The 27,136-nt window shown below is 41.5% G+C and overlaps 2 protein-coding genes across 15 annotated transcripts in view; one reads left to right on the top strand and one right to left on the bottom strand.

Moving 5' to 3' along the window:
- The window catches only part of BBOF1 (basal body orientation factor 1), a 54,646-nt gene extending 50,874 nt beyond the window's left edge, over positions 1-3,772 (bottom strand). For all 6 annotated transcript variants that reach the window (XR_012379068.1, XR_012379069.1, XM_073895543.1 and 3 more), the window contains exons 1-2: positions 3,612-3,772; positions 34-262 (exon numbers count right to left, since the gene is read on the bottom strand). Coding sequence is in view for 4 of the 6 variants with exons in the window: in XM_073895543.1 (XP_073751644.1) it covers positions 34-262; positions 3,612-3,673 (291 nt within the window). In the remaining 2 variants the exon portion in view is untranslated. The remainder of the gene's footprint in view (positions 1-33; positions 263-3,611) is intronic.
- A 104-nt stretch (positions 3,773-3,876) lies between these two features.
- The window catches only part of ENTPD5 (ectonucleoside triphosphate diphosphohydrolase 5 (inactive)), an 81,065-nt gene continuing 57,805 nt past the window's right edge, over positions 3,877-27,136 (top strand). The window contains exons 1-5 of one of the 9 annotated variants that reach the window (XM_025869676.2): positions 3,877-3,938; positions 7,532-7,639; positions 12,974-13,039; positions 24,727-25,012; positions 25,661-25,740. In XM_025869676.2, the coding sequence (XP_025725461.1) occupies positions 24,796-25,012; positions 25,661-25,740 (297 nt within the window). In that variant the 5' untranslated portion in view covers positions 3,877-3,938; positions 7,532-7,639; positions 12,974-13,039; positions 24,727-24,795. Of the gene's footprint in view, positions 3,939-3,975; positions 4,057-7,340; positions 7,640-12,973; positions 13,040-20,604; positions 20,773-22,540; positions 22,611-24,726; positions 25,013-25,660; positions 25,741-27,136 lie in introns of those variants that run through there. The other 8 variants (XM_073895533.1, XM_073895534.1, XM_073895535.1 and 5 more) reach the window with 8 other exon arrangements.

Genomic DNA, 27,136 nt, shown 5'->3' with positions numbered 1-27,136 from the left:
TATTGAGACTCGGGAGGGTTTCTACCCACCTACCATATTATCTTTCTCCTGATCCTGCTTCTTCAGGTAACTTAATACAGACATTGTATCTTTCTCCATTTTATACTGCTGTTTCTTTAAGTCCTCATTACTTTTTGCCAGTCTCCGGGAAGTATCACGATACTCAATCCTAGAGAGTTCTGTGACTTCCAGCCTGGCCTCCCACAGGGAGGCATTGGCCTTGGCTCTGTCCACTGTAAATTCATCAGCTTTTATTATCTTCCTGCATGGGAAGAGGACATTGACAGCATATAACTATTTCTCTACTATATTAGAATTATACCTTTCTCTTCACTACTATTTGTTTTGGTTGGCAATGCCTGGCACATATGAGCAAATATTGCTGGATGAATGAGTTAATAAATACATATTTATGATAAGGGAGTTAAGTGGGCGACTCCTCTCAGAAGAGGGGAGCTTTGGAGCATAACTCTAAAGAACTGGAAAAACAAAGAGGAAAGGCATAAGTCAAAATCATTTCATAAATCTTTCACATCTTTTCATTTACCTCCTTTTCTCATATTTGAACTGTCATTTCCATTCCTACCCACTCAGTTTTAGACCTTGGTTCTCACTCCTGCAAATCCATTACCTTAGTTCCCCTTCTGAATAATACATTCGTAGTGTAACTGTAAGTCCATCATTCTGTAATCTTCCACATACTCCAACCCCAGTTTTGGTTTAGTTTTAGGTTGTTTGGCGGGGGGGAATTTCTGGCTAGACCTTGGACAAAAGATCAAGTCACAAGGACAAGTATGTTAAATACTTTATTAGCTGGTGCCACAATGCACCAGGCTTCAAGGATGGCTGAGAAACGAACCATAATCATTTATACAGAAGTAAAAAGAAAAATTTAAAATAATAATAATAAAGCATGGCTTCAAAGATTAAAGTGATAAAAGTAGAGTTTTTCAAAATAAAGATTTAGGGGCGCCTGGGTGGCTCAGTCGGTTAAGCACCTGCCTTCGGCTCAGGTCATGATCCCAGAGTGCTGGGATCGAGCCCCGCCTCGGGCTCCCTGCTTGGCGGAGAGCCTGCTTCTCCCTCTCTCTCTGTCTGCCGCTCTGCCTACTTATGCTCTCTATCTCTGTTAAAGAAATAAAAATCTTTTAAAAACAAACAAACAGAAAACAAAGATTTATTGTATGAAGATTAACAAAACAATGCCCCTTATATGTGGTAGGCACTGGATGCATATTTAGATAATAGGTAAGACTTTACCTGCATTTGAACTCTATAAATATTTTCACACATAGATACGTGTGGATCTATCTGTACCATCACCCTCCACCCCACCAACTCCTGGTTCTCCATCCCTTTCCCTTCTGTTCTCTTCAAATTAAGGCTAGCCCCACCTCCAACCCTCTAGCCTGTTATAGCTTTGACCTTTCTTTCCAGCATGATTTAGGCAGTAGTGATAAGCTGCCTTGCTATAATCATCCAATTACTCCCTGAAGGTATCAGGTCTAAGCTGCTCAGAACAGTTGATGGCAGCTAGGATTTCTCATAAAACAACCACTAATACTGACTGAAAAAACAAAGCAGCGTTTCTCAAACTATGAGTCATGGAAAATCCAAGGAATACAAGGTCTGTTACCCTCAATGTTCCTCCTTGTTGATAAATGTACTGTAGATGCACGGTCAAAAATAGAAAACGTATGCTAGTGAGTTCCAAGAATGTGACAAGACCTTGGCACTTGTAAAAAGTGCAAGACTGGGGCACCTGGGTGGCTCAGCTGGTTAAGTGTCTAACCTCAGCTCAGCTCATGATCTCACTTTGGCTCATGCCATCATCTCAGGGTCCTGGGATTCAGCCCTGCGTCGGGCTCTGCGCTCAGTGGGGAGTCTGCTCAAGGATTCTCTCTCTCCCTCTCCCTCTGCCCCTCACCCTGCTCATGCTCTCTCTCTCTCCTTCTCAAATAAATCTTTTTAAAAAAGTGTTAAACTATGCAATTATGTAAAAAAGAGAAAAAATTCACACTGCAGAAGAATACTTATATTAATACATGGGGGGAGGGAGCTACAAATAAATATGTACCCTGGGCTATCATTTTATGAAGAAGAAAAAGAAAATCCCCAAATGATAGTAGTAGTTACATTTGGATGATGGGATTACAGGTGATTTTTGTTTTCTACTTTGACTTTCCATGTTTCCTAAACCTTCTGTACTGAGCACGTATTACTCTCTTAAACAAGTTACTTTATAAACTTTACAAGTTTGGGGGATTCCCTTTTGGTCCCATATATAGTGATTGATGCTGGACACCATGTATGATTCCAACAAACCACTAGAGTCACCCAATAGATTTAGTGGCAATCTAGCAGCAACTCCATGCCTGCAAAGGGTTAGTGCTACAGCAATGCCTACTTTAGGGGTTCTGACCAGCTTGGGGAAACCTGAACAATTACCCAATTCGTTCAAATCTTTTACGTTTTCCTTTGAACCAAAAGGAATCCTTCAAAAGGCCCAACAAACTACTTCTTCAATCACCCAGAGATTCTCTAGATGTTCAAGATATTCTCAACTACACCACAGAGCTCTCTCGGGGGTGTGTGTGTGTGGGGGGGGAATGAAACCTAGATAATAGTTCCTGTAGAAAAAAAGAGAAGATTCAAGCTGAAGCATACAGGGACACCTTAATTTGTTTATTTAACAAATAATAAGCATCCACTATGTTTCAGGGTCTCTGCTAGGTGCTGGAGATATGGTGAATAATGCTTAGTGCCTACTCAAGAGAAGCTTATAGTCTTGAGCAGGGGTTTCCAACCCCGGCACTACTGATACCCCGAGCCAAATAATTCTTTGTTTGGAGAGCAGGTGGGGGGTGTCCTGTGCATTGCAGGATGTTTAACAGTATCCTTGGTCTCCACCCACTAGATGCCAGTAGCACACATCCCCCGATGAGAACCAAAAATGTCTCTAGATAGTGCCAAATATCCCCCGGGAGCCAAAATCGCCCCCGTCTAGAGCACTACTGTCCAACAGAATTTTCTGTGGTGATGTTAATGTACTATACCTAGGCTGTCCCATACAGTCACCAGTAGCCACATGTGCCTATTGAGCATATGAAATGTGGCTAATACCACAGAAGATCTGATTTTTACATTTTAAGAGCCACACATGGCTGGTCACTACCCTATTGGACAGCGCTGGTCTAGAGGACCTTCAGTATACCAAGAAATGTTATCCTGACTTCCTGATCTTCACTTCTCGTGTCAGAACTAACTCTTCCTCCTCATTCCCAGTTCTTTGCTTTTTTCACTAGCCCCTATTTCATTTGGTCCTGTATTTTATTCTTCGGGAAATTATCTGCCTCCATCGTTAATGCATTACACATAGGCAGGGGCTGTGTCTAAACTCTTCAGGGTCCCAAACCTCACGCTCCGTTGTTTAGGTTGGAGCAGTACGGTTCGCATACATTTTGGGAATTTCTGAACAATGAGGTGTCCTTTTCAGAAGCCAGGAGAGCAAGAGGAGGGCAGTTATCCAGCCGGCCAGCCCCAGCGTCCCGCCTGTTCCCAGCCCCGAATCCCCGGAGGATAGGCCCAGGGACAGCGTGGCTTCTCCTTACTTCTTGTCTTTGTCTTTGCCTTTACTCTTGCCTTTCTTTTTGTCCTTTCCCTTAGACGGCATCCTGGCTTCACCAGGGGCCCCACTGTAGTGGACGTTTCTCCACCGCCTCCCCCGACCGGCTCCGTTTCTAAGGAAACCAGCACGCCTAGCGGGTAACGTTCCCTCCCAGCCGTTGCCCGTGCGCCGGAGAGCGCACGCGCCGGTGACGTAGCCCCGACGCCACCGCCGCAAGGGGCCCGGTCCGCGGGCCGGGCACGGGGGCGGGGCAGAGATCGCGCCCAGGGCGGAGGGCGGCGGGCGGCCGCGCCGGGGCGGCGCGCGCGCGGTGAGTGTGCGGGCAGCGGGGACGCGGCCGGGGAGGTTGGCGGCCGCGGGTTCGAAGCGGGCCCACACGGGGCGGCGGCGCGGCGTTCTGCAGGCCAGGCATTTCCGGCGGCGCGACGGTCGGTGCGCCCTAGCCTCAGGAGGCTTGCTTCGCTGGGGTTCCGGCCGCCCCGCCGCGGGCGTCGGTGCGCCCCTCCGCGCCGGCTTTGCAGCGTTTCCCACCCACCCCGCCTTGCCATCGCGTCCACCCCCTGGCCTCACGCCGCAGCCAACGTGGCCGAGGCCGCCCTGCTCCGTCTCGTCCTCTCCCGAAGCTGCCCTGACTCTTTTGGTTTCCTTCTCCCTCTCCTAGCTTCTAACTCTGGCTAATTCTGTGAGGGATGAAGCATTCAAGGGAATTGCCAGGCTAAATACTTTTTGATGAGGCCGCGGAGGACTTCTCCGAGGGCGGTGGTTGGGAGTGAGGCAGGCTGCCTCGTTTGGGGAGCGCATGCGGGCGTCTGAGAAAAGTCCTGTCAGCTGGGGTCGGAGAGGCTCCGACGAGGAGAAAAGCGTTGTCACCTGGGGTGGGAAAGGTGGCAGGGCCACGAGGAGAGCTCTGGGGTCAGGCGCTCGGCCCCATGCTGTCCCGTGTGTCGGACGCTGCCCGCCCAAAATGTTTGGCCCCGGATTCCCATTTAGTGATACCTGCCTCGTCCGCAGCCCCTTTTTCTGCAAGTTGCAATACAGTTGGAACTTCGGCCTTTTTGGTGTTTTGTTTTGTTTTGTTTTTTCCTGAGCACATTTGTGAAAAGGGGTATTCAAAAGTGTTCGTTTTCAGAGGAGGAGCTCTGTAATAATGCCTTCCTTCTGTGAGAGTTAGTGTCATTGAGGACGATCGGGAATTCAGGGTGCCAAGACAGTGCCTAGGAAACTTGTGACTGAAGCTCTGCTATGCGTTATCCTACCTTTCAAATTGAATGTAAGGTTGCTTTCTTTCTTTCTTTCTTTTTTTTTTTTTTAAGATTCTATTTATTTGACAGAGAGAAACACAGTGAGGGAGGGAGAAGCAGTTCTCCCGCCGAGCAGGGAGCCCTATGTGGGGCTCGATCCCAGGATCATGACCTGAGCCCAAGGCAGACGCTTAATGACTGAGCCACCCAAGTGGCCCTGAATTTAATGTTTCTTTAAAAACTTTGTACATCTTCCCTCTCCATTTCTCGAGGTCTTTGTCCTGATGCCCCCTTCCTTTTTTTTTTCCCTCCAGTTGTGTAGCTTCTGTTTTTGAATTCTGTGGCTAGAGGGAACATGCTCATTTGTTAATGAGCGCTGAAAATCTTTTGCCACAGCGTGTGTTAGCATGATTTTAGCTTACCCCCCTTTTTTTTGAGTTGAGTTGATTCACAGCGTTATATTAGTTTCAGGTGTACAACATAGTGATTCACCTTCTCTATAGGTTCTGCTATGCTCACCACAAGTGTAGCTACCATGTAAAATGCTAGTACAGTATCATTGTATTTTCTATGCATTAACTTACTCCCTAAGTCCCTTTTGTTCCCATGATTTATTCATCCTGATATAGGGAAATGTTGGGGTTCAGAGCCGACGGCCAAGAAAGAATTCTTGAGACATCTTCGGTGCAAAAAGGTGGTTTTCTTAAAGCCCGGGGACAGGACCTGTGGCCAGAAAAAGCTGCCCTGGAGTTGTGAGGAGTGGCCAATTGTATACTTTCAAGTTGGGAGGGAGTTAGGGATAGCTTAAGTCTCTAAGGAATTTTGGAAGCAAGGTTTCCAGGAGCTTGAGGGGGCTAGCTATTATTAGGAAAAGGTCATTTATTACTGTCTAGTAAACCCTTAGTCATGAGACCCTTCAGATGTATATCAGTGGGCCATATCCTTGGGGGATGATTGCCAACATATATCTTGGTGGGGAAGTAGAGATAAAGGAAGTTTCCAGTGGAATTTTTTTTTTAAAGATTTTATTTATTTGAGACAGAATGAGAGAGAGAGAGAGAGAGAGCACATGAGAGGGGGGAGGGTCAGAGGGAGAAGCAGACTCCCTGCTGAGCAGGGAGCCCGATGCGGGACTCGATCCGGGGACTCCAGGATCATGACCTGAGCAGAAGGCAGTTGCTTAACCAACTGAGCCACCCAGACGCCCTCCAATGGAATTTTTATATATTAAAGTAGACCACAGGATCCCGGGGGGTCCGGCTAAGGTTGCCTTTTGCCCTTACCAAAGTACTAACATCAAGGCAGCTGAGTTCCTAGAGGAATGTCACTCTGCCTGTTCCAAGGACTTGTCAATGGACTTTAAGTAGTAATTTTTTTTATTTTGCCTTTGTTTCCCACATCAATTACACAGCTAGAAGCCTGCATCTCCTATTCCCCTTCACCTGTTTTGCCGAACCCTCGAACCCCTTCCCTCTGGTGCCTTACTGCATTTCTGGTGCAAATTTTCCCTCTTTGTATGTCACACTCTGGTGGGTCCATGGTGGGATTACCATACACTGAAGGAATTTCCTCTGATAATATCCATAAAGTTAGGATTAATTTTTTTTTAAGTTTTTACCTATTTATTTGACACAGAGAGAGACAGCGAGAGAGGGAACACAAGCAGTGGGGGAGGGAGAGGGAGAAGCAGGCTTCCTGCCAAGCAGGGAGCCCGATGCGGGACTCCATCCCAGGACCCTGGGATCATGACCTGAGCCGAAGGCAGACGCTCAACGACTGAGCCACCCAGGCGCCCCAAGTTAGGATTAAGTTTTGTCTGAGGTTCTGAAAGTGCACCCTATTGATAACTTATAGAAAAGAGAGGTTAGGGCATCTTCTATACAGGCTGTAAAATTGGATTTCTAAAAGTTGGTTATTGTTTAATATGAAGGTCAGTTCAAGAATTTCCTTGTTTGAACACAGACCTATAGACTCATTTATAAACATGAAAGTTTCTTAATATACACATAATACTTTAAATTGCATATACTTTATAGTTTTTTTAATCATACAATTTTATTTACCATAACTTTGTAGTTAAAACTGCTGTGATATGACTATGGCTAAGAGACATGCCCATATTTATACTATAGTAGAGGTGGTTCTAGAATTTGCAGTCTTCTGAACCTCCACATTCTCTGCCAAAGAACTGGATATTATTCAGTCATGTTAGTAAGAAACATCTGATGATACAGATAGTAAAGTAGGAAGTTGCTATTTAGGAATTCATCTGATAATATTTCCTTCCATAATTTCTGGTAGGTAGGTTTACTGTGAAGTTTCAGGATTATCTTGCTGAATAAATATGCTTTGTTTTATTTTTTAGAATGCTAATGCTTTTTTTTTTTAAATTAATTAATTTATTTATTTGACAGAGAGAGAGAGAGACAGCAAGAGAGGGAACACAAGCAGGGGGAGTGGGAGAGGGAGAAGCAGGCTTCCCGCGGAGCACAGAGTCCAGTGCGGGTTCGATCCCAAGACCCTGGGATCATGACCTGAGCCAAAGGCAGACGCTTAACGACCGAGCCACCCAGGTGCCCCTAGAATGCTAATGCTTTTAAAACTTGGAATAAACCAGTCAAGTGTTTTGTTGACTTGGCTTTACAATTGTTTTTTTCCCCAGTTTGCATAGTTCCCGGTCAACATAGAAATGTGGGAGTGTCTTGGCTGAATCCTCATGCAGACAAGATCATTATGGTCCTGGTAGGTAGGACCAGGAACCTGATATAAGGTAACATCTGTGCTAGCTTAAAGCTCTAAATGTACTTCATATGCTTCTGAGTGGGTTTTGTTGGTGTTTTCTTTCTGAATTGGATTCTCTGTCCTTACCAAATGATGACTTTTCTCTTGTCCTATTGATTGTAATATCAAGTGTAGAGTTGTTCAAAAAGCCAAACAACTCAGGACTACATATCAAAATATATAGTATTTCCTGGTGTGTGTGTGTGTGTGTTTTTTCTTCAAAATATATAGTAATTCTAATTTTCTCTTCTAGTAGTTCCCAAATTGGTTTTACTCTGTAAAGTCATCTGTGGCTTTATTCTTGTTTTGCCTGGAGACTCAAAGTTTCTACTCATAAATCATCCTTGAAATCACCTGATAGCAGATGGAACTCTATAGGTGGAAGAGAGTAGGTGGAGAGCTTTTGATTTGGTTTTCATAAAGCGTTTAGAATCATGCATAAATGTATTACCCAAACTGTATCTGAAGGGACTGATTCGTGTTTCCAAATATCATGGGGAGTCAGTTACTTTCATCTTATTTTTTATTGCCCGTGGTACAAATACAGAGTTCTATTAAATACGTATTGTGATACTGACTAGGTCACATCCCTGTAAGGGATGAGAAATCCTGGAGATCGAGGGTTTACTGTTATCAATTTTAAAACTAGGATTGTTGTTTTTTTTTAACATTGACTTTTTCTTTTTTTTAAGATTTTATTTATTTGACAGAGACAGAGACAGAGAGAGAAGGAACACAAGCAGGGGGAGTGGGAAAGGGAGAAGCAGCTTCCCGCTGAGCAGGGAGCCCGGTGTAGGGCTCAATCCCAGGACCCGGGGATCATGACCTGAACCGAAGGCAGATGCTTAATGATTGAGCCACCCAGGCGCCCCTGACTTTTATTTTTATACAAAATAAGATAATTATTACTACTGGCCATTTATTTGCAAAATATTCAATTTTTATTAGTTGTCTATTCTGACAAAGCCATTACACAGGACTACAAGTTCTCTAAGAAAAATTACACACACAAATTTCAGTCCCACTTATCTGCACTTTGATTTCATGGATCTGGCAGATGTTCATTTAAGAAACGCTTAGTGAGGGGGCACCTGGCTGGCTCAGTCAGTTAAGTGTCTGACTTGATTTTGGTTCAGGCTATGATCTCAGGGTCATAAGATTGAGCCCCGCATCTGGCTCCCCACTGTCTGCTTCTCTCCTTCTCCCTCTGCCCCCCCTCTTGCTCATTCGTTCTCTTTCTCTCTCTAAAATAAATAAATACATCTTTAAAAAAAAAAGTTTAGTGAGTACCAACTGTATACCATGCTACCTGACAGACAGCTTGAGGAGTACCAGCCTTCAAGTGGCTTGTAGTCAGGTGTATGAGATACTGACCTGAGCATTGATCTGTGAGAGTACATAACTTCATTGGCACCAAGGTACTAAGAGTTAATAAAAAACACCAAGCAGTGATGGATAAAGGGGAGATGGCATAAGTACTGCAGGAATTTGGGGACATGAAAGGCTCTTATAGAGAAAGTTTACAGAAGGTGGGCTGAAAGGAAGAGGGAAGACTTTCTGGAAAGGTAGAATCATGTGAGCAAAATTCAGTGTGTGTTTGAGACAAGGAGATGGTTAACTAGAGCAGTAGTTCCCAGAGTGTGGTCCATGGACCAGTACCATCAGCGTCACCTGGGAACTTGTTACAAACTAGAAATGGAGATTCTCAGGCCCCACTGGAGACCTGCTGAATCAGGATGCTGGCAGTGAGGCCCACCAACCTATGTTTTAACAAGTCCTCCAGGTGGTTCTGATACATCCTAAAGTTTGAGAATTGCTAGACTAGAGGAGAGGGTTCTTGTATGAAAGTAGTGGGCAAAAAACTTTGTTAAGGTAGCCTGGGACTTCACAGTGAAGGACTTCAAATGTGAGGCAGGGAGTTTGTCTTTTATCTTACAGAGCAGAGATGCCAACTTGTAACTTGAAGGCTGCATTTGACCCATAGATATATTTTGCCAGGCCTGCACAGTGGCTTTTGGGTTTTTTAAATTTTTTAAATGGAATTAGTTGTCACTGTTTAAAAACCGGATTCCACACAGAAATCTGTGCTTTCAGCTTATCTTGAAAAAATCAGAAGACCTGGCAATACTGGGCCTGTAGTTCATCATGGCAGCAGTTTGTGGCAGCAGCGAGCAACTGCCCGTTCAAATGGGTTATGTCCTCTCTAGCTTGCCATAGTCCCCACCACCTCCTGTGGGTTTACACCTTTACTAACTTCTGTTTCCTGCTTGGCCCCAGTAAGTATTTAAGTCTTTGAGTTTGTACCTTCTGTTATGAACAGTGGAAAATTGATGAAAGTTTTACTTTATTTTATCTTTCTAAAGATTTTATTTATTCATTAGAGAGAGAGAACAAATAAGAGAGACAGAGAGAGCACACAGGCAGGGGGAGGAGCACAGTGATAGGGAGAAGCAGAATCCCCACTGAGAAGGAAGCCCAGTGCAGGCTTGATCCCAGAATGCCAGGATCATGACCCGAGCCGAAGACAGATGCCCAACCGACTGAGCTACCCAGGTGCCCCTTTATTTTTTTTTAAGATTTATTTATTTTAGGGGGAGAGAATGAGCAGGGGGGAGAGGGAGAGAATTTCAAGCAGACTTCCCACTGAGTGGGGAGCCGTACATGGGACTCAATCTCACAACCCTGAGATCATGACCTTAACCAACTGAGCCACCCAGGTGCCCCAATCTGATGAAAGTTTTAAAGAGAGTGAGGTGATTTATGTATTCATTCATTCAACAGACATTGATTAATTAAACATATATGCCAGGTTGTACAGTGTTCAAAGATAAATGAATTCCTGACATGCTGTGGGTTAATATCTAGTGAGAAAATGTTGAAAACAGTGGTGTATAGATTTGAGAATAGAGACACTGGTGATTGGAAGACTGGTTAAGAAGCTGTAACCGTCCCAAGTCTGAAGTAATAAAGGCCAGAATTTAGATATTAACAGGGGTACTAGGGAGGAAAGAAGGAGGAAGAGATGGGAAAGATATTACAAAGGAAAAATCACCAGTTCTTGATAACAGATTGGAATATAGAAGGTATGAGAGTGGAGAATTCAAAGATGGTGAGGATTTTGAGTTGTGAATTAGGAAATCTGTGATGCCACTAACATAAACAGGAAATAAGAGAATCCATTTAGCCTCTGTGTGGGGGGGGCAAGGGTGCCAAGGAAAGGGGGCATTTGGAGATGCCAGTTTGAAGTGTCTTTTGTTTTGAGTTCAGTATATTGACATACACACAATATTAAGTGTTTTTAAAAGGAAAACTTAATTGAGCACTACATCAAAACTGATGTATTATATGTTGGCTAATTGAACATAAAAAAAACAACAACAAAAAAAGAAAACTTAATAGAACTGTCAAGATTGCATGCTTAGAGGTAGATATCACTCATTCCATCCTTGGTTTCCAAGGGCATACTGGGAGAGGTGTTTAAGTTTTCATTAACAAAATGTCTTGAAAATGTTTGCTTTGGGAGCCGTGTAGTTAGAATTTCTAACCTTGTTTGAATCCTCTCTTGGATGTATAATTTTCAGATTTATGTTGCATAGGTAAGTTTAACTTTCTGGGAGAATGGAAGATACTGTATAAATTCAAATGCTTAAAGATATTTTCTGAGTATCAGTACTACCCTTGAGGATTTAAATCATAATTGACTGTGTACTGGTGAGATATCCAAAGGATGAAATGTTGCCATAACTTTTGTTTTATTGAAATCATAGCCAAAGTTTTTCCTCTTAGGATCTTACATTTTGTCCATCTACACTTTCTTTCTTTCTTTCTTTCTTTTTTTTTTTTCTTTCTTCTCTTTCTTTCTTTTTTTGAAGTAAGCTGTATGTCCAATGTGGGGTTTGAACTCATAACCATGAGATCAAGAGTCACATGCTCGACCGACTAAGCCAGCCAGGTGCCCCCATCTGCTTGCCTTTTTTTTTTTTTTTAAGATTTATTTATTTATTTGCGTGCGAGTGGGGTGGAGGGGGGTAGGGGGAGAGGGAAAAAGAATCTCAAGTAGACTCCCTGCTGAGCATGGAGCCTGATGCAGGGCTCAATCTCACAACCCTGAGCTGAAATCAAGAGTTTGACACTCAACCAACTGAGCCACCCAGGTACCCCACTGCATCTGCTTTTTTTAAAAAAAGTTTTACTGTGGTAAATATAACATAAAAATTGCCACTTTAACCATTCTAAGTGTACAGTTCAGTAGTAGTAATTATATTCACTGTTTTATAACCATCACTATTTCCAAAACTCTGTCATCACCTCAAACAGAAACTCTGGACCTGTTAAGCAATAACCCCCATTCTCCCCTACCTCCCTACCCCCTGGTAACCTCTAATCTACTTTCTGTCTTATGAATTTACCTATTCTAGACATTTCATATAAGTGGAATCATATCTTTTTGTATCCAGCTTCTTTCACTTAGCATAATGTTTTTCAAGGTTCATCCATATTGTAGCATGTGTTAGAACTTCATTTCTGTTCTTTTTTCAGTTCACGCAATCTCCAGTGTGGGGCTTGAACTCATGACCCTGAGATCAGGAGTCACATGCTCTTCCAGCTGAGCCAGCTAGGCACACCAGAACTTCATTCCTTTTTATAAAAGCTAAATAATATTTATTGAATATATGTATCATATTTTGTTGCATATCTATTGATGGACACGTCAGTTGTTTCCACCTCTGATTGTTGTGAATAATGCTGTAAGGAACATCGGTGTAGAAATATTTGTTTGAGTCCTTATCTTCAGTTGTTGTGGATATGTACCTAGGACTAGGACTGGCTTGGTGTCTTTTAACCATGCACTCATACATGTAATAGTAAATGGCCCCTCTTGATCACACTGTGGAACACACACCTTATTATAGGAGTTCTTTACAGCAAAAAAAAAAAAAAATGACCCCACTAAGTGCATAAACTAGATTTTATCCACTTTGTTTATGGATTAGCTCCTTAGTCACTGCTCCCCATACATTTACACACAATACACACTAGCTTTTAGAGGGAGTATGACTTGCCTCCCTTTGCTGTTGCTGATTTTATAAATAAGTGATTTTATAAGAGTGGTTATGTTCGTAGTTTGAATGAGAAGAAAGTATGGAAAAGGAGAAAGAGCCAAAGAGTACTAGACTGCAAGTCAGGAGATGAGTGTGGTGATCTGGTTTCCAAAGATTGAGCAGATTAGAAATGAATGTGAAAAAAGATTACTACCTCTAAAATTAGCTTACTGACAAGAGAGAACTTTGCTCTTATGATTATCCATGTCCATCTTCTATAGGTTGAAAAAATGGTACATTAGTTGAAGGAAACAAAGGGGAATGCCCAGAAGAAAAAGAAAATATTGGTAAGTAGCCAATATAAAATAATACCCCACCTTTGCATAGGTCAGATTTCTGCACATTCTGCTTTCTTATTCCTGAGAGCTCAATCTCTGAGCCACTAAAAGACCTGTCACAAGGTCTACAACCCTTATTCTTTTGGAAAGCCTCTCGTTTGCATGAGTTGACATAAAAATCTAATAATTATGGCTTTCTGATTTACATCCCATTGATTTTAAAGATTTAAAAAAATTACGTGATGGCAGCTTATTGAAGGAATTCTGTATATAACAACACTCATCAGTGATACACAGCATGGTGTCAGGGAAAACTAGCTCAAAAAGCATAGCAATCTGGGACCATTTGATGGCAGACAGGCAAACAGTCCTATAGAACTGTAGCCTCTAGAGGCATCCCAGGTTTGCAGAAAAATATAACTGATGATCATAATCATGACCCTGAATCATAAGTCACTTTAGAAATGTTTGTAGCCAACATTGTTAAAATAAAAATGTTACATTATTTAAAGGGGAAGCATCTTAGACACATTTGAAGAAATGTACTTATGTGGCAGCCCTATTCCTTTATATAGATATAAATATAGGAATATAGGTATATATTAGGTATATATAAAATATACCTAATGATATAGGTATCATTGTATATTTCAGTCTTTCTCATTTTGTTATTTTGATATAACATTTGAAGCAGTAGATACTTTTCATTTGATATCAAGAAAGGGAAAATAGGTTTTTACTTCTCTTCCCACAAATTCCAGTGTAAACAGTGACAAAGCGCACTGATCCTTGTAATTACTCTTCTGCACATAAATGCCTCTCACAATGGATATGGGTTTGAAGGCAGAAATAGTTTATCACCTTAGGTTTTTATTATATTTGCTCACCGGGGCAATATTAACCCTCTCCTGACTGGTAGTAGCTTCCTGTCTAAAGGTTTTTCACTCTTAATGAATGGGTAGGAAAAGGCCTTGTGCCTTGTGAAGAGAGGGGCAGCAAGAGCAGCAACTTTCCCCAGGCAGTGGGTACTGTAGCTAAGTCAAGCCTGAAACAATGAAGAATGAAGTCAGGCACTGCCTGATCTCATTTTGGTATAACACCCAGATGGTTTCATTGTATAGAATCGGCCTTTTTGACACTTGTCTAATGATGTTTTGATTAAAATGGAATAAAGTACAGAGAGAAGTGATCTGTTTATCGGGAAGATTTTATATTTGTTGGTAACTACCAATGTATCAATTCTAATTCCTTTATTGGGAGTGTTTGATCTTAGGGTTGGAGAGACCTTAAAAGAGATCTCATTCAACCAGTCTTCTGATTTGTGAATCCACCTGGGACAACATAGTCAGACTTGAGCTGGGCCCTTGGGGCAAGAATCCTCTCCTCCCCACCAGCACAACAACTGCTACTGTTGGGAAGTTCTTCCCATTCAATCTCTCCCCTTATAGTTTCCATGCTTATAAGTCTTATTACAGCTCTTTGGCAGCGTTCTAAAACAAGTTGACTATTTGATAACTATTTTGATGCTTGAAAAATGCTTGTTACAGAGTTTTTCAGTGGTTTTCATATCTGTGCCAGTTGTCAGTCTTCTCCCTTTCTACCAGATATCTCTTTGGTACCTAAGTATTAATGCTACTGTTGTCTGATTGGACATTTTCTTTCTGTATATAGCATGAAGAAAGTTGCTATTCTGTTAATATAAATATTTTCACTCTATACCTTCCTTGATTTAGCATTTCATTTCACTGTTAGGTTTACTATTCAGTTATTAATGGATGCTTATAATCATAACAAATATAATGACTTGTTTATTTTCTCCCTACTCTTTCCTAAATATATCTGACTTTTTTGAAGTATTTACATTCCTTTCACCCTTAGGAATAAGCAGGATATTGTATGAGTTATAGTTTTTCTGACTTTAATGCTTCTCCCTAAATAAAATATTAGGACTCAGGGTGCCTGGGTGGCTCAGTTGGTTAAACATCTGGCTCTGGGTTGTGGCTCAGGTCAGGATCTCAGGGTCATGAGATCAAGCCCCACATCAGGCTTTACACTCAGAGTGGAGTCTGCTTAAGATTCTCTCCCTCTGCGCCTCCCCCACACTCATGTTCACTTGCTCGCTCTCAAATAAATAAAGAAAGAAAATCTTTTTACAAAATATCAGGAGGGCACCTGGGTGGCTCAGTCGTTAAGTGTTTGCCTTCTGCTCAGGTCATGATCCCAGGGTCCTGGGATCAAGCCCCCACATCAGGCTTCCTGCTCAGCGGGAAGCCTGCTTCTCCCTCTCCCACTCCCCCCTGTTTGTATTCCTTCTCTTGCTGTGTCTCTCTCTGTCAAATAAATAAATAAAAATTTTTAAAAAATCTATAAAACAATATCAGGACTATAATAGAAAAAAAATGGAAAGCATCAAGTGGTGGGATAGGATATTTTCAGAGAAATTAAAAGTATATACTGTTTTTAATTTTTTATTTAATTTTTTTTAAAGATTTTATTTGAGAGAGAAGGAGAGAGAGAGAGCACGAGAGGGAAGAGGGTCAGAGGGAGAAGCAGACTCCCTGCTGAGCGGGGAGCCCGATGTGGGACTCGATCCCAGGACTCCAGGATCATGACCTGAGCCGAAGGCAGTTGCTTAACCAACTGAGCCACCCAGGCGCCCATATACTGTTTTTAATTTTTTAGAGTTAATCTCATTGGAATAACATGTAGTTCCTAAAACAAGAAGTGTATAAGCTCCGTTAATAGAAATAACATATAAACTGAAAAAAAAAAGCTGAACACAAAATATTATGCAAATACTGGTTATAACTTGCAGTAGCCTCTAAGATGGCCCCCACTGATCCTCACCTCTTGGTATTCATGCCCATCCTCTCACACATTTCCTCAGGGTTGGTCTGTAGGAACAATGGAATATGGGGGAAGTAATAATGTATGACTTACAGGGCTAAGTCATAAAAAAACATAGCCACTTCTACCTTGCTCTCTCTTGGGTTTCCCACGCTGGAGGAGCCAGCCACCATGTAAAGATATTCAAGGTTCTTTGGAGAGTCCACTTGGGAAGCAGCTGAGGCTTCCTTCCAACAACCAGCATCAGCTCACCAGCCATTGAGTGAGCCATTTTGGAGGTGGGCTTTCAGCTTCAGTCAAGCCTTCAGTTGACTCTAGCCCCAGCCTGCATCTTGACTCCAGTATCATGAGAGACTGTGAGTCTGAACTTTCCAATTAAGCCACTCTTAAATTCCTGAACTATAGAAACTGTGAGATAATAAGTGTATCTTATTGTTTTAAGCAACTAAGTTTTGGGATTATTTGTTGTGCAGCAGTAGGTAACAGTGTACAGCATTCCAAATATTTATTGGTTTGATAAATAGAAGAGAACTTGGGCAATGTAAATAATGTTTAGTATCCTTTAGATTTGGGGGGGCTAAGTTACTTCAGTTTATTGCAATTTTAACAAAGTGTGTGAATTAAAGAAATTCAATATAGCTATAGAACTAATAGATTCAGAAAAATAAAATTATAGTTTCTCCTAAAACAATATGACTAGATTAGGTATTCATTAATTCTCTTAAAATCTTTTTATACAAGTATATATTATTCCTCCCCCTTTTTAAAAGATTTTTATTTGAGAGAGAGAGTACGAGGAGGGGGAGGAACAGAGGGAGAGGGAGAAACAGAATTCCTGCTGAACAGGGAGCCTGATGCAGGGCTTGATTCCAGGACTCCGAGATCATGACCTGAGCTGAAGGCAGATGCTCAACAAACTGAGCTACCCATGTGCCCCTATTTTTCCCTTTTTATGTCACTTTGCAGCTTATTCCTATTGTCAGTTTCCATTGAGAACCTTCTTGGACACTTTTCTAGGTGGTTGGGCTACATCAGTAAAGAAGGATTCCTGCTCTCTAGGAGCTTATATTCTATCAGAGGAACACATAATAAACAATACATAAACTATCTAATATGTTAGAATGTGATAAGATGCAATAGAAAAAAGAAAAAGATAAGAGTAAGGGGTATTGAGAGAGCAGGCAGAGGTAAGGGGCACATGAGGGAGAGAGGTTAGTATTAAAGATAGGTCTCAATAAGAAAGTAGCATTTGAACCATGATTTGAAGGAGTTGCAGGAATTTATCAAGTGGATGTATGTTTCAGTCAGCGGTGACAGCTAGAGCAAGGCCCTAAGGCAGGAGCATGTTTGACATGCACGTAGACGTCAGTGTTGGGGGAGTGAGTAAGGTGAAAACTTAGATAAGATCAGAGGTAATGGGGAGGGAAGCAGAGCAAGAAAGCTGTTGCTGGAATCTTGCTACTCTGGGGGAAATGGGAAGCCATTACTGGATTTTGCAGAGGAGAGACATTCTGTAACATATTAAAAGGATGACTTTGGTTGCTTGTTAAAAATAGACTCTAGGGGAGTGAGAGTCAAAGCAGAGATGTGTTAAGACAGTATTGGAGTAAATCACAGGAGAGATGATGGTGGCTCGGGCCAAAGTGGTAGCAATGAGTGATCAGAAATGGTCAGATTCTGGGAATGTAATGAAGATAGAACCAGCAGGAAACAGATCAGAAGTTCTCGGTTGTATATAGGAAGGAGATCAAACTACTATAAGACTTTTGCATGTTGATGCCAGTCTAACTTTCCAGCTTCATCTCTGATCATTCTTCTCTGCTCTACCTTCTCCTCCCACCCCCATATCCATTTTTCTGTAGAGTCATTCTAGATGACCCTTCTGGGTGATCTACTGATTAAAACTGTGGGCTCTGGAATTAGACCATCTGGGTTTGATTTCTGGCTCTTTTCGCTTTCTGCTATGTGGTCTTACCTCGCTTCTTATGCCTCAGTTTTCTCGTTTCTAGAATGGGGATGTTAATAAATAGAACCTACCTCACAGAGTCGTTTTGTAAGATTAAACAAGATAATGCATATAAAATACTTAACATAATGCTTGGGAAGTATTAAGGTCTTCGCTGCTATTACGATTACCTCAAATTGTGTTCCTTTGGCCACAGTCTTTCCTCTGCATTAAATACTAACCCTCTCTTCTATACCCTTCCCCTATAGTCTACTTTTTGTTTTTATTTTGTTTCTGAAATCCATATGACAAAAATTTTTGAGGAAATAAAAAAATGAAATCAAACCATAATATACCTATTTCTTTTCATCTTTTTATAGTCCCTCTGGTCTTTATCCACATGTCTGCATTATTTATGTAGTTCTATTCATTTTTCATGATCAGTTCAAATGTCATCTCATGATGCCTTTCCTAATCCTGTAGGTAGAGTTAGTCCTTTAAGGCTTTGGGCGCCTCTAGTGTTTTTATGATTAACTTAAGAAGGTGTGGTTATTTGTGCCTATGTCTGCCAGACTGAGCATCTTGAATAAAAACATCTGTTTATTCACATTTACTTCTTGAGCACCTAGCACTTAGTGGGCATCAGTGAATGTTTGTAGATTGGACACTGGAATGGAGCCTAGTAAGGCTCCCCACTTCAGTCATACATCTAACGGCCAGATTCATATTTGTGACACTCCCTTGCTCAAGTGGCTTCCCATTCCCTGCAGAGTTTAGTCTAAACTCAGCTGAGTATTTGGTGTGCTGTACTGTCTGACCTGACTTTGCCTTTCCAACTTTATTTCTTGTCACAGTCAAACTGATGTGTTCACTATTCCCGAGGGGCCTCCATCCCTTTTCTACCTCCATGTCTTGAATCATTGTTTCCTGAAAAGCACTCTTCTCCTGTCTTAATACCCCTTCTCAGGACCTTCTTCAAATGCCACTTCTTTCACAAAGCCTTCTCAGTTATTCCAGCTGGACATAATCTCTCCCTGCTTTGAATTCTCAGATCATGGTAACTGAGCTACTTGTCACATTTTAACTCTACAGAGGTTGTTAATGGACATGCATTCTTTCTTTTCCTGTTTACTGTAGTCTCTTAAAGGGCAGGTCTAAGATGATTCATCTTTGCATGCCATACTTGTAGGTAGCACTGGGCAACTGATAATTTCTGGAATGGCTAAATGAATGAATATGTGAATAAATAGGATTCCTGGAGTAGCACTCCTATCCATGAGCTGGTTTGGAGGGGAATGGGGAGCTGGGTATGTCATACATTGCCATGGTAAGACGCTGGGAAAGGTGGTACCCCCTTCCCTGATGCTTTTGTCTGCAGATATTATTAGCTCAATTGTACCAAGTCTATTCATGAGAAATTTACTGATGTCTAACATGTTCCAGGCTCAGTACTTGAGTTTGGGAGTACAAAAGATATCATATATCATATACCCTCACATTAGAAAACCTTCAGATAGCAAAGTGATCCAGGGCCCTGGCCCCTAGTATTGGGTATGTAGGCCCCAACTTATATTCCCAATGAGGCATTGCTCACTGTGCTGAATCTATTTCAGACTTAACTAATTAGACTAGTCGTGGTTTTGCTTTGCTTGACTAACTTATGTTCTGGGTGGTTTAGCTACATTTCTGTAGTTCAGCTTATTGTTTAAAATTTTCATTCTGGTTACATTTTAAACTTGCATTATGTTTAATTTTTAACTTCGTTAAAACTAGCTTCTCTGTGGAGCTCAGGGGAATTGGCAGTGGGAGCTTCCCTAAGGCTTTCTGGTGGAATTTTCTAGTCACCTGTCCCCCATTCCATTATTTTAAACTGTTGAGAAATACTGTGTCATTTTATTCAGGTCAGTCGATACTAATATTTGTTTTGGGAGGGAATAGAAAAATTTAAATAACAGGTGTCACCATGGAACCGTTTAATGAAAACAAGTCCACTCTTTTTGAAATCTGATTCAGTACCTACAGGTCCTTTCTCACACTTGTGCTCTATTCTGGTTCTCTATACTCCATCTATTTGATACTCAAAGTTCTCAGGGTTTTCCTTGTGTCACTTCACCAGGTTAATTCCTACCTCTGATTTAGGACCCAGCTTAGGCCTCTTATCCCTTAAGGAGCCTCCCTCTCCCTTCCCACCTCCATGCTTCCCCTTCTGAGATGAGTTAGTTTCCTCTTAGGTTCATTCCTATAATATTCTGCATATTCGCATAAGAGAACTTACCGCAGTATGTACATTATAGCTGTTGGTTTACTTGTCTGTTTCTTCTAGTAAGCTGAAGCCCCAAGAGCTGGACCTGTATCTGATTCCTCTTTTGTATCTAGAAACTAACAGTGTCTGGTGTACAATTCAAGACATTCAGTAAATGCTTGTTAATTAGACAATTTAATACCCAACTTTCTAAATTCATCACAAGGATAGAAGCCATCAAGGAGTGCAATTAACTTTCCTACTCTTGGGCTAAGGTTGTAAAAACATGAAATAGTAAGGAATTAATAACATTATTACATAGTTACATATTTAATAATTGTAAATATAACATTATTTAATAATATAAAAACGGTAGGTTATCAGTGTCCTGTGTAAAAACACAGAATTCACTTCCTGGGCAACTTCGGCCCTACAAGCAATAATGCTACTAGTTGGCACTTAACTATCATAAAAGTAGATGAACCAGACAGTCATGTGTACCCAGAAAAAAAAAGTGGCTAAGGGAGGAGTGAAGGGTCAAGAAGAGAATGAGTTAACAAAATGCCACGTAGTTAGTTACAAATGAGCACAAAGGTGAATGTGGTTCATGAAGCTAGCTTGATTCAGAACGGCTGAAATAGGAGCAAAGAGCAAAAGGCACCTAACAGTGACAGCAAGGATTCATGGGGAACAGGCAGACATGAGCAGGTGAGCACCCAAATGGGGCCCAGGTTCTGTGGGATTGTGGTCTGTCTCTGGGTGACATGGAAGAAGGGAATCTGGAGTGTGAAGCTCTAGGGAGGCTGCCTAGGGAGTATTAGTGTTTACTATAGAGACAAAGATATATTGAAAAGACCTTAGAAGGAAATGAGAACAGTGACAAACACTAGCTGGCACCAAGGTCTCAAAAAAATTGAAGAGCTTTGTTGGGGTGAATAGGCAAAAGTGAGCAAGAGATGTTGAGAAGACCAGTTCTGAAAGGAGTGAATTTCAGTATACTGATGTGTATACTCCCCAGTCTACAGAAAGTAAACTTGACTAGCTGCATTATTTTGAGTAGCATATGAAACACATAATTGACACATTGGAGAAACAATCCTGCCTTGGAAGTTTGGAATCGTGATCTTCCAATGGGTAGGTAATTAATCTCCTGTTGGAAAGAAGTCAGCTATCATATTCTTGTTAAATGGATAGGATCCAGGGCGCCTGGGTTGGCTCAGTTGGTTAAGCGACTGCCTTTGGCTCACGTCATGATCCTGGAGTCTCGGGATTGAGTCCCACATCGGGCTCCCTGCTTAGCAGGGAGTCTGCTTCTCCCTCTGACCCTCCCCCCTCTTGTGCTTTCTCTCTCTCTCTCAAATAAATAAAATCTTTAAAAAAAAAAAAATGGATAGGATCCAGTGCCCGAGTTACTGGATCACTGTTCATCCTTTCAGAGTATTCAACACCTACTGTGTGCTAGCACTGTTCCAATGCCAGGAACACATCAGTGTATACAACAAACAAAAATTCCCACCCATAGATAGCTCACATGAGGATGGCAGGGAGCAGGGAATCTGAAACAAAAAAACAAAAACACTGAAGTAATAAATTATACAGAAGATGGAAAGTCCTATGGAAAAAAATAAACAGGGGGGTGCCTGGGTGGCTCAGGTGGTTAAGCGCCTGCCTTTGGCTCAGGTCATAATCCCAGGGTCCTGGGATCGAGCCCCGCATTGGGCTCCCTGCTTCGCGGGGAGTCTGCTTCTCCCTATCCCTCTGCTGTTCCCCTTGCTTGTGCTCTCTCACTCTGTCAAATAAATAAATAAAATCTTTAAAAAAAAAAAAAAAACAGGGAAGGAAGGTAGAAGATGCGCATGTGGCCAGGTGGGTTGCAGTTTTAAATAGGATAGACAGGGAAAGTCTCAAGAAAACATTTGAGCAAAGACTAACAAAGTGAGCAAGCTTTGCAGGCTGGGGTCACATGAAAAAGGATGCTGTTCTATATACTCTAAATTGTAAGCCTTTCTAGTATCATTCTTAGCGAATCTTAAAGAAAAATGAGATTGGAAATGGTGTTAGAAGGTAGGGATTGAAAGCAGAAGGGGTTATTGGATGTTTTCATCCTTTGCTTTCTCTAGAATCTACTGTTTATTTACACTGAGCACCTGGTATGACTCTGCACTTTTTCACGCCATGAAAACAGATACCTAGCATGCATTTTTTTCCCCTTGAAATCTCTTTTGAAATGAAAACAAATGTTTGCTTAATGGAAATGGAAGCTGGAGAGGTTTTTCAGAAACCACAATAATAGAGAAAATATGAGTGAGCCCTGAGAAGCTTCTGTGGAATTAGTCACAGAGGTAGAGGAAGGCTGGTGACTGGAAAGCCCCTAAGTGTTCTTCCCGTGGGAGAAAAGGGACCAAGAGTTGGATAATGGACAAGGCAAGGGTCCATTAATACGCAGAGAATCTGAAAGGGTTGTTTTTGTTTTCAGTTATTTAGATTGATCTACATGACTAGCCTGTTTGCTGTAAGAGAATCTGCCAAAGGGAGTGATTTAAGATGTGAGTGTGAATCTGGCCAAGCAGTTGCCGTATTTCAGTGTTGTTTACCTGGGATAAAGTTTCCTTTGAGACTCTTAAAAGGTTTTTGGTTGTTTTTTCTCCCTAGCCAAAACCTTTATTCTTAACTATCAAGTAGAAGTACAGCCTTGAATTGTCTTCAAACTGCTAATTCTAACTCTGCCTTTCAGTACCTCAGAACTACTGTGGTTATTTTAAATAGTTCAAACTCCAAATGCAGTTAACTTCAATTTACATTATTTTATATAAAATGTCACCTTTGGGAAGAGAGACATTTTGATAAAATGAACCCTAGGAGGTCAACAAACTTGAGAATGACTGAGAATCCTCAATCTATACTCCAGATATACTCAGTTATTCTGTTAGAAATAAAGGGACTGGACAATGGGAACTTTGGAATTAGATCTTGATTAACCAGCTACTTACATAGGGAGAAGTCCAGAGATGAAAGCTGGAATAGGACACTCAAAACTGTTTTGAGCAAAGTACATAAAGGGCAATTAAGGAAGCCTTAAATGTTAGAGGATTGTCATGGCATTCTTTATGAATACCGGGAGAAAATGAAGCCGAGAGCAAAGACAATATAGCTGATCCAGGAGACATTTTTTCATGTAACCCTACTCTAGGTCTTCAGCATCATTTTTATCCAAACGATAATACACAGATCTAAAATAAAACTGAGCACTAGTGCTAAGATTTTTGTCTTTGCTAAGACAAAAGAAATATAGGCAGTAACTTGCCATAAGGGAGGCTTTTGGAATCAGAAAAAAGAAAGGTTGGCAAGACTGAAGACTGATTTCTAATCAAGATTTCACCATTGACTTGCATTATGACTTTCAGCAAGTCAGTGAACCTCTCTGGCTTAATTTGCCCATCTGCCTTACGTGTTTTTTTGGGTGGTGGTGGTGGTTGTTTTTGTCTTTTTTTTTTTTTTTTAAAGATCTTATTTATTTGTCAGACATATAGAGAGAGAGCACAAGCAGGGGGAGCTGCAGGCAGAGGGAGAAGGAGGCTCCTGCTGAGCAAGGAGCCCGATGCGGGACTTGATCCCAGAACCCTGGGATCGTGACCTGAGCCAAAGGCAGACACTTAACCAACTGAACCACCTAGGCATCCTTTTTTTTTTTTTTTTTTTTTTTTTTTTAGAGAGGGAGTACAGGGGGAGGGAGAAAGAATCCCAAGCAGGCTCCACACCAGACGTGGGGCCTGATGCTGGGCCCAGTCTCACAACCCTGAGATCATGACCTGAGCTGAAATCAAGAGTCGGATGCTTAACTGACTGAGCCAGCCAGGTGCCCCCATCTGTCTTAAGTTCTTTACGGGGATAACATGGCCTGAAACCTGTGAAGGATGTTTTTTAAAACCATAATGGTCCGGGAGCCTGGCTGGCTCAGTTGGAGGAGCATGCGACTCTTGATCTGTGGGTTGTGAGTTCAAACACCATGTTCAGTGTAGAGATTACTTAAATAAATAAACAAACAAACAAAACAACAAAAATCCTGCAATGGTCTGTTTAAGTGTTTTTAAGTTAAGCTGATTTCCCTAAAATGTGATTGTATGTACAAGCCACTGGCAATATTAGTGGTCACAGGTAGCAGTCCAATAGCCTGAGTTTTGAAGGCTGCAGATACCCTAATGCTAGTGACGTTATAACTTCTTTGTAACTTTTGACTTTAATTCAGAAATTGAAACATCTTATATCAGCCAGAAAAGACAAAAGAGAGGGAAAGAGGGAGGGAGAGAAGGTTAGTATATGATCTAAAGACAAAATTGTCAAAATAGAAAAGAAGTCAGTTAGACTCAACAATAAGAGCAGGGTGGCAGAGAAGGCCTTGAGTATGAGAGATCCACCGTACAACTGAAAGCAGAGAAGGGGGAAATATATTTTAAATCCCATTTTCCTTTTGCAACAAGATACTCTTCAGTAAAAGGTGCTAGGAGCCTGTGTTACCCTGGTCTAGCTTGTTACGCTGGCTAGGAAAAATAGAGAAGGAGCACCTTGGGGGAAGGGCTGGGATTTCTATAGTAGGTGTTTCTTCCTTTACAGGTATAAACAAAAGACCAGTTGGTCTAACCATGTGTTTCTTTGTCCTATAAGCCACTGCAGGTGTATGAACAGCACTGCTTCTGCAGCAAAAGCCTAGACTCACCACACCTTGGGAAGAGAATGGCCACTACCTGGGGGGCAGCCTTTTTCATGCTGGTGGCCTCCTGTGTTTGTAGCACTGTCTTCCACAGAGACCAGCAGACTTGGTTTGAGGGTGTCTTCCTGTCTTCCATGTGCCCCATCAATGTCAGTGCCAGCACATTGTATGGAATTATGTTCGATGCAGGGAGCACTGGAACACGAATTCATGTTTACACCTTTGTGCAGAAAATACCGGGTAAGTGTAGCTGGTACCCTCACCAGTGCCTATTAATCCACAGTTCAGCATCTCCTTCCAGAAACAAATGTGCTGAGAGAATGCGATATGAATTATGGTAATTTACAGCTACTGAATGTCTTTCCTCAGAGAAGATTTTGGGCTATAATTGAACATATGGTTTAATTCAATGTGAAATTAGATCTGGGTTGCCTGTAGTCTGAAACCCATATGTCCAAGAAGTATAGCTGTAATTTGTCCTTTTCTCTAAAGTTAGTTGATGTTCCAGGGTCCAGAATATTGAGAATATTGGAAGTGGTCATGAGAGAGGAACATTGCCATCCTTGGAGAAGGAGATGAAGGGACCTTGAAGATTAACTTTTTCTGAATTTCCAGTGTTCTCAAGTTACATTTAGAGCCTAGGGTCAGCAGTAGGAGCTAGGTATCCACCCTGAGAAATGCCAGAGGGACTCTCAAGAATTGCCCATGGTCTTCTGTCCCCCTACCCAGTACTCCTGCAAGCCACTCCTCACAGGTGGGATTACTTAGGATGGCTTGGAGGAATAGCAGGTTGATCTAGTGGGTCATATGATACAGAGCCCACTATCCAAAGCAGCCTAACTTTTGGTAATTAGCCATCTCTTCTGTTTTGTTCCACGGACAAAATAGGACAGCTTCCAATTCTGGAAGGGGAAATTTTTGAATCTGTGAAGCCAGGACTTTCTGCTTTTGTAGATCAACCTAAGCAGGTGAGTTTTTACAATTAGATGTTTAGATTCTTAGTGCTTTGATAATTTTACCACACAGCCGCTGTTAAATATCTCATGCTGTTCACTAGTGATATTGAGGCCATGTGTAAGATCAGTTTTCTGTCCTCAGCTGTACTGGATTACAGAAATTATACACCCCAGGCTCACTAGGACTTGGGCAGAAGGAAGTTAGAATAGATTGTGGACATGCAGGGATGACACCATCTTTTAAGAGATTGTTCCTTTTGTATTTACTGTTTAAGATTTTGAGTTGAAGCTGTCAACTGCATTGATTAATGTAGATACAGAAGATGGACATGGAGTTCTATAGAGTGTGAGGTATAAACATGGCAGTTGAGGCCATGTAGACCCGATGAGCTTCATTTTAAAGTACCCTGATCTAGGACAGACCGTGCATGCCTATACTCTAGAAATTAGGCAAGAACTTATGAAAACAAAAATCTTTGGTTATTAGAGGATGAATGAAGAGTTTTGTTGTGACTATATTTCACATTTGAGCACCCATAATGTGCTACACCCAGTATGTCAGAGACCAGAATATTGAACTTTGGTAGCAAATTTAAAGGTATTGTTCCGTGTTACAAGCATAATCATTAACCAAAGGAAAACCTTATATTAAAAATAACTTGGGCGGGGGGGGGGGGGAATGTCCTGGGGCACCTGGCTGGCTCAGCCGGTAGAACATGCAACTCTTGATCTCAGGGTTGTGGGTTCAAGCCCCATGTTCTGTATAAAGATTACTTAAAAATATAACCTAAGAAAAAAATGGCTTAAACTTGAAGAACTGAGAAGATGTTTATTTTCTCAGCTCACTGTTGTGAAATGGTAAATACATGAGAAAATTAGGAGCTGTTGAGAGCAACTACATTATCAGAAACTGATTTGACATGTAGAGAAGATTGTGTTGTGGTAGCTAATAATTATAATAATTTAGAGGCAGCGTGTTGTCAGATAAGATGTTCACTCAGGGAAACAGTGGATTTAAAATAATGGTTTTTAGTTTCATAAATTTAGTATCTACTGTGTACTGTGTGTGTAGGTGCTGGTGATGCAAATATGAACCTGACATGTTCTGTCCTTACAGAGATCATAAAAATCGTAGCACAACAGCTACACCAGCATTTGTGTGGCAAGTATACACACTCTGTCTCACCTAATGCACTCGGCAGTTTTGTAGTGGTATGAGGTGTATCTCCCTCATGTGTATATATATATATATATGTATATCATGTATACATATCATGTATATGTATATATATATATAAGGAGGAAACCAAGCCCCTCTGTTAAGCCACAGGGCTAGCAAGCAAGTCTTTTCTAACTCCACATCCAGTGTTTTCTTCACTGTACCCAACTTTCTGGCCTAAAGCTAATT

The sequence above is a fragment of the Callorhinus ursinus genome, unplaced genomic scaffold (genome assembly GCF_003265705.2).
Source record: "Callorhinus ursinus isolate GAN/ISIS: 27379988/994484 unplaced genomic scaffold, GSC_fseal_2.0 scaffold8, whole genome shotgun sequence".
Lineage (NCBI taxonomy): Eukaryota > Metazoa > Chordata > Mammalia > Carnivora > Otariidae > Callorhinus > Callorhinus ursinus.
Note: the sequence above shows the minus strand (reverse complement) of the source record. Positions and strands in the feature narration are given on the sequence as shown.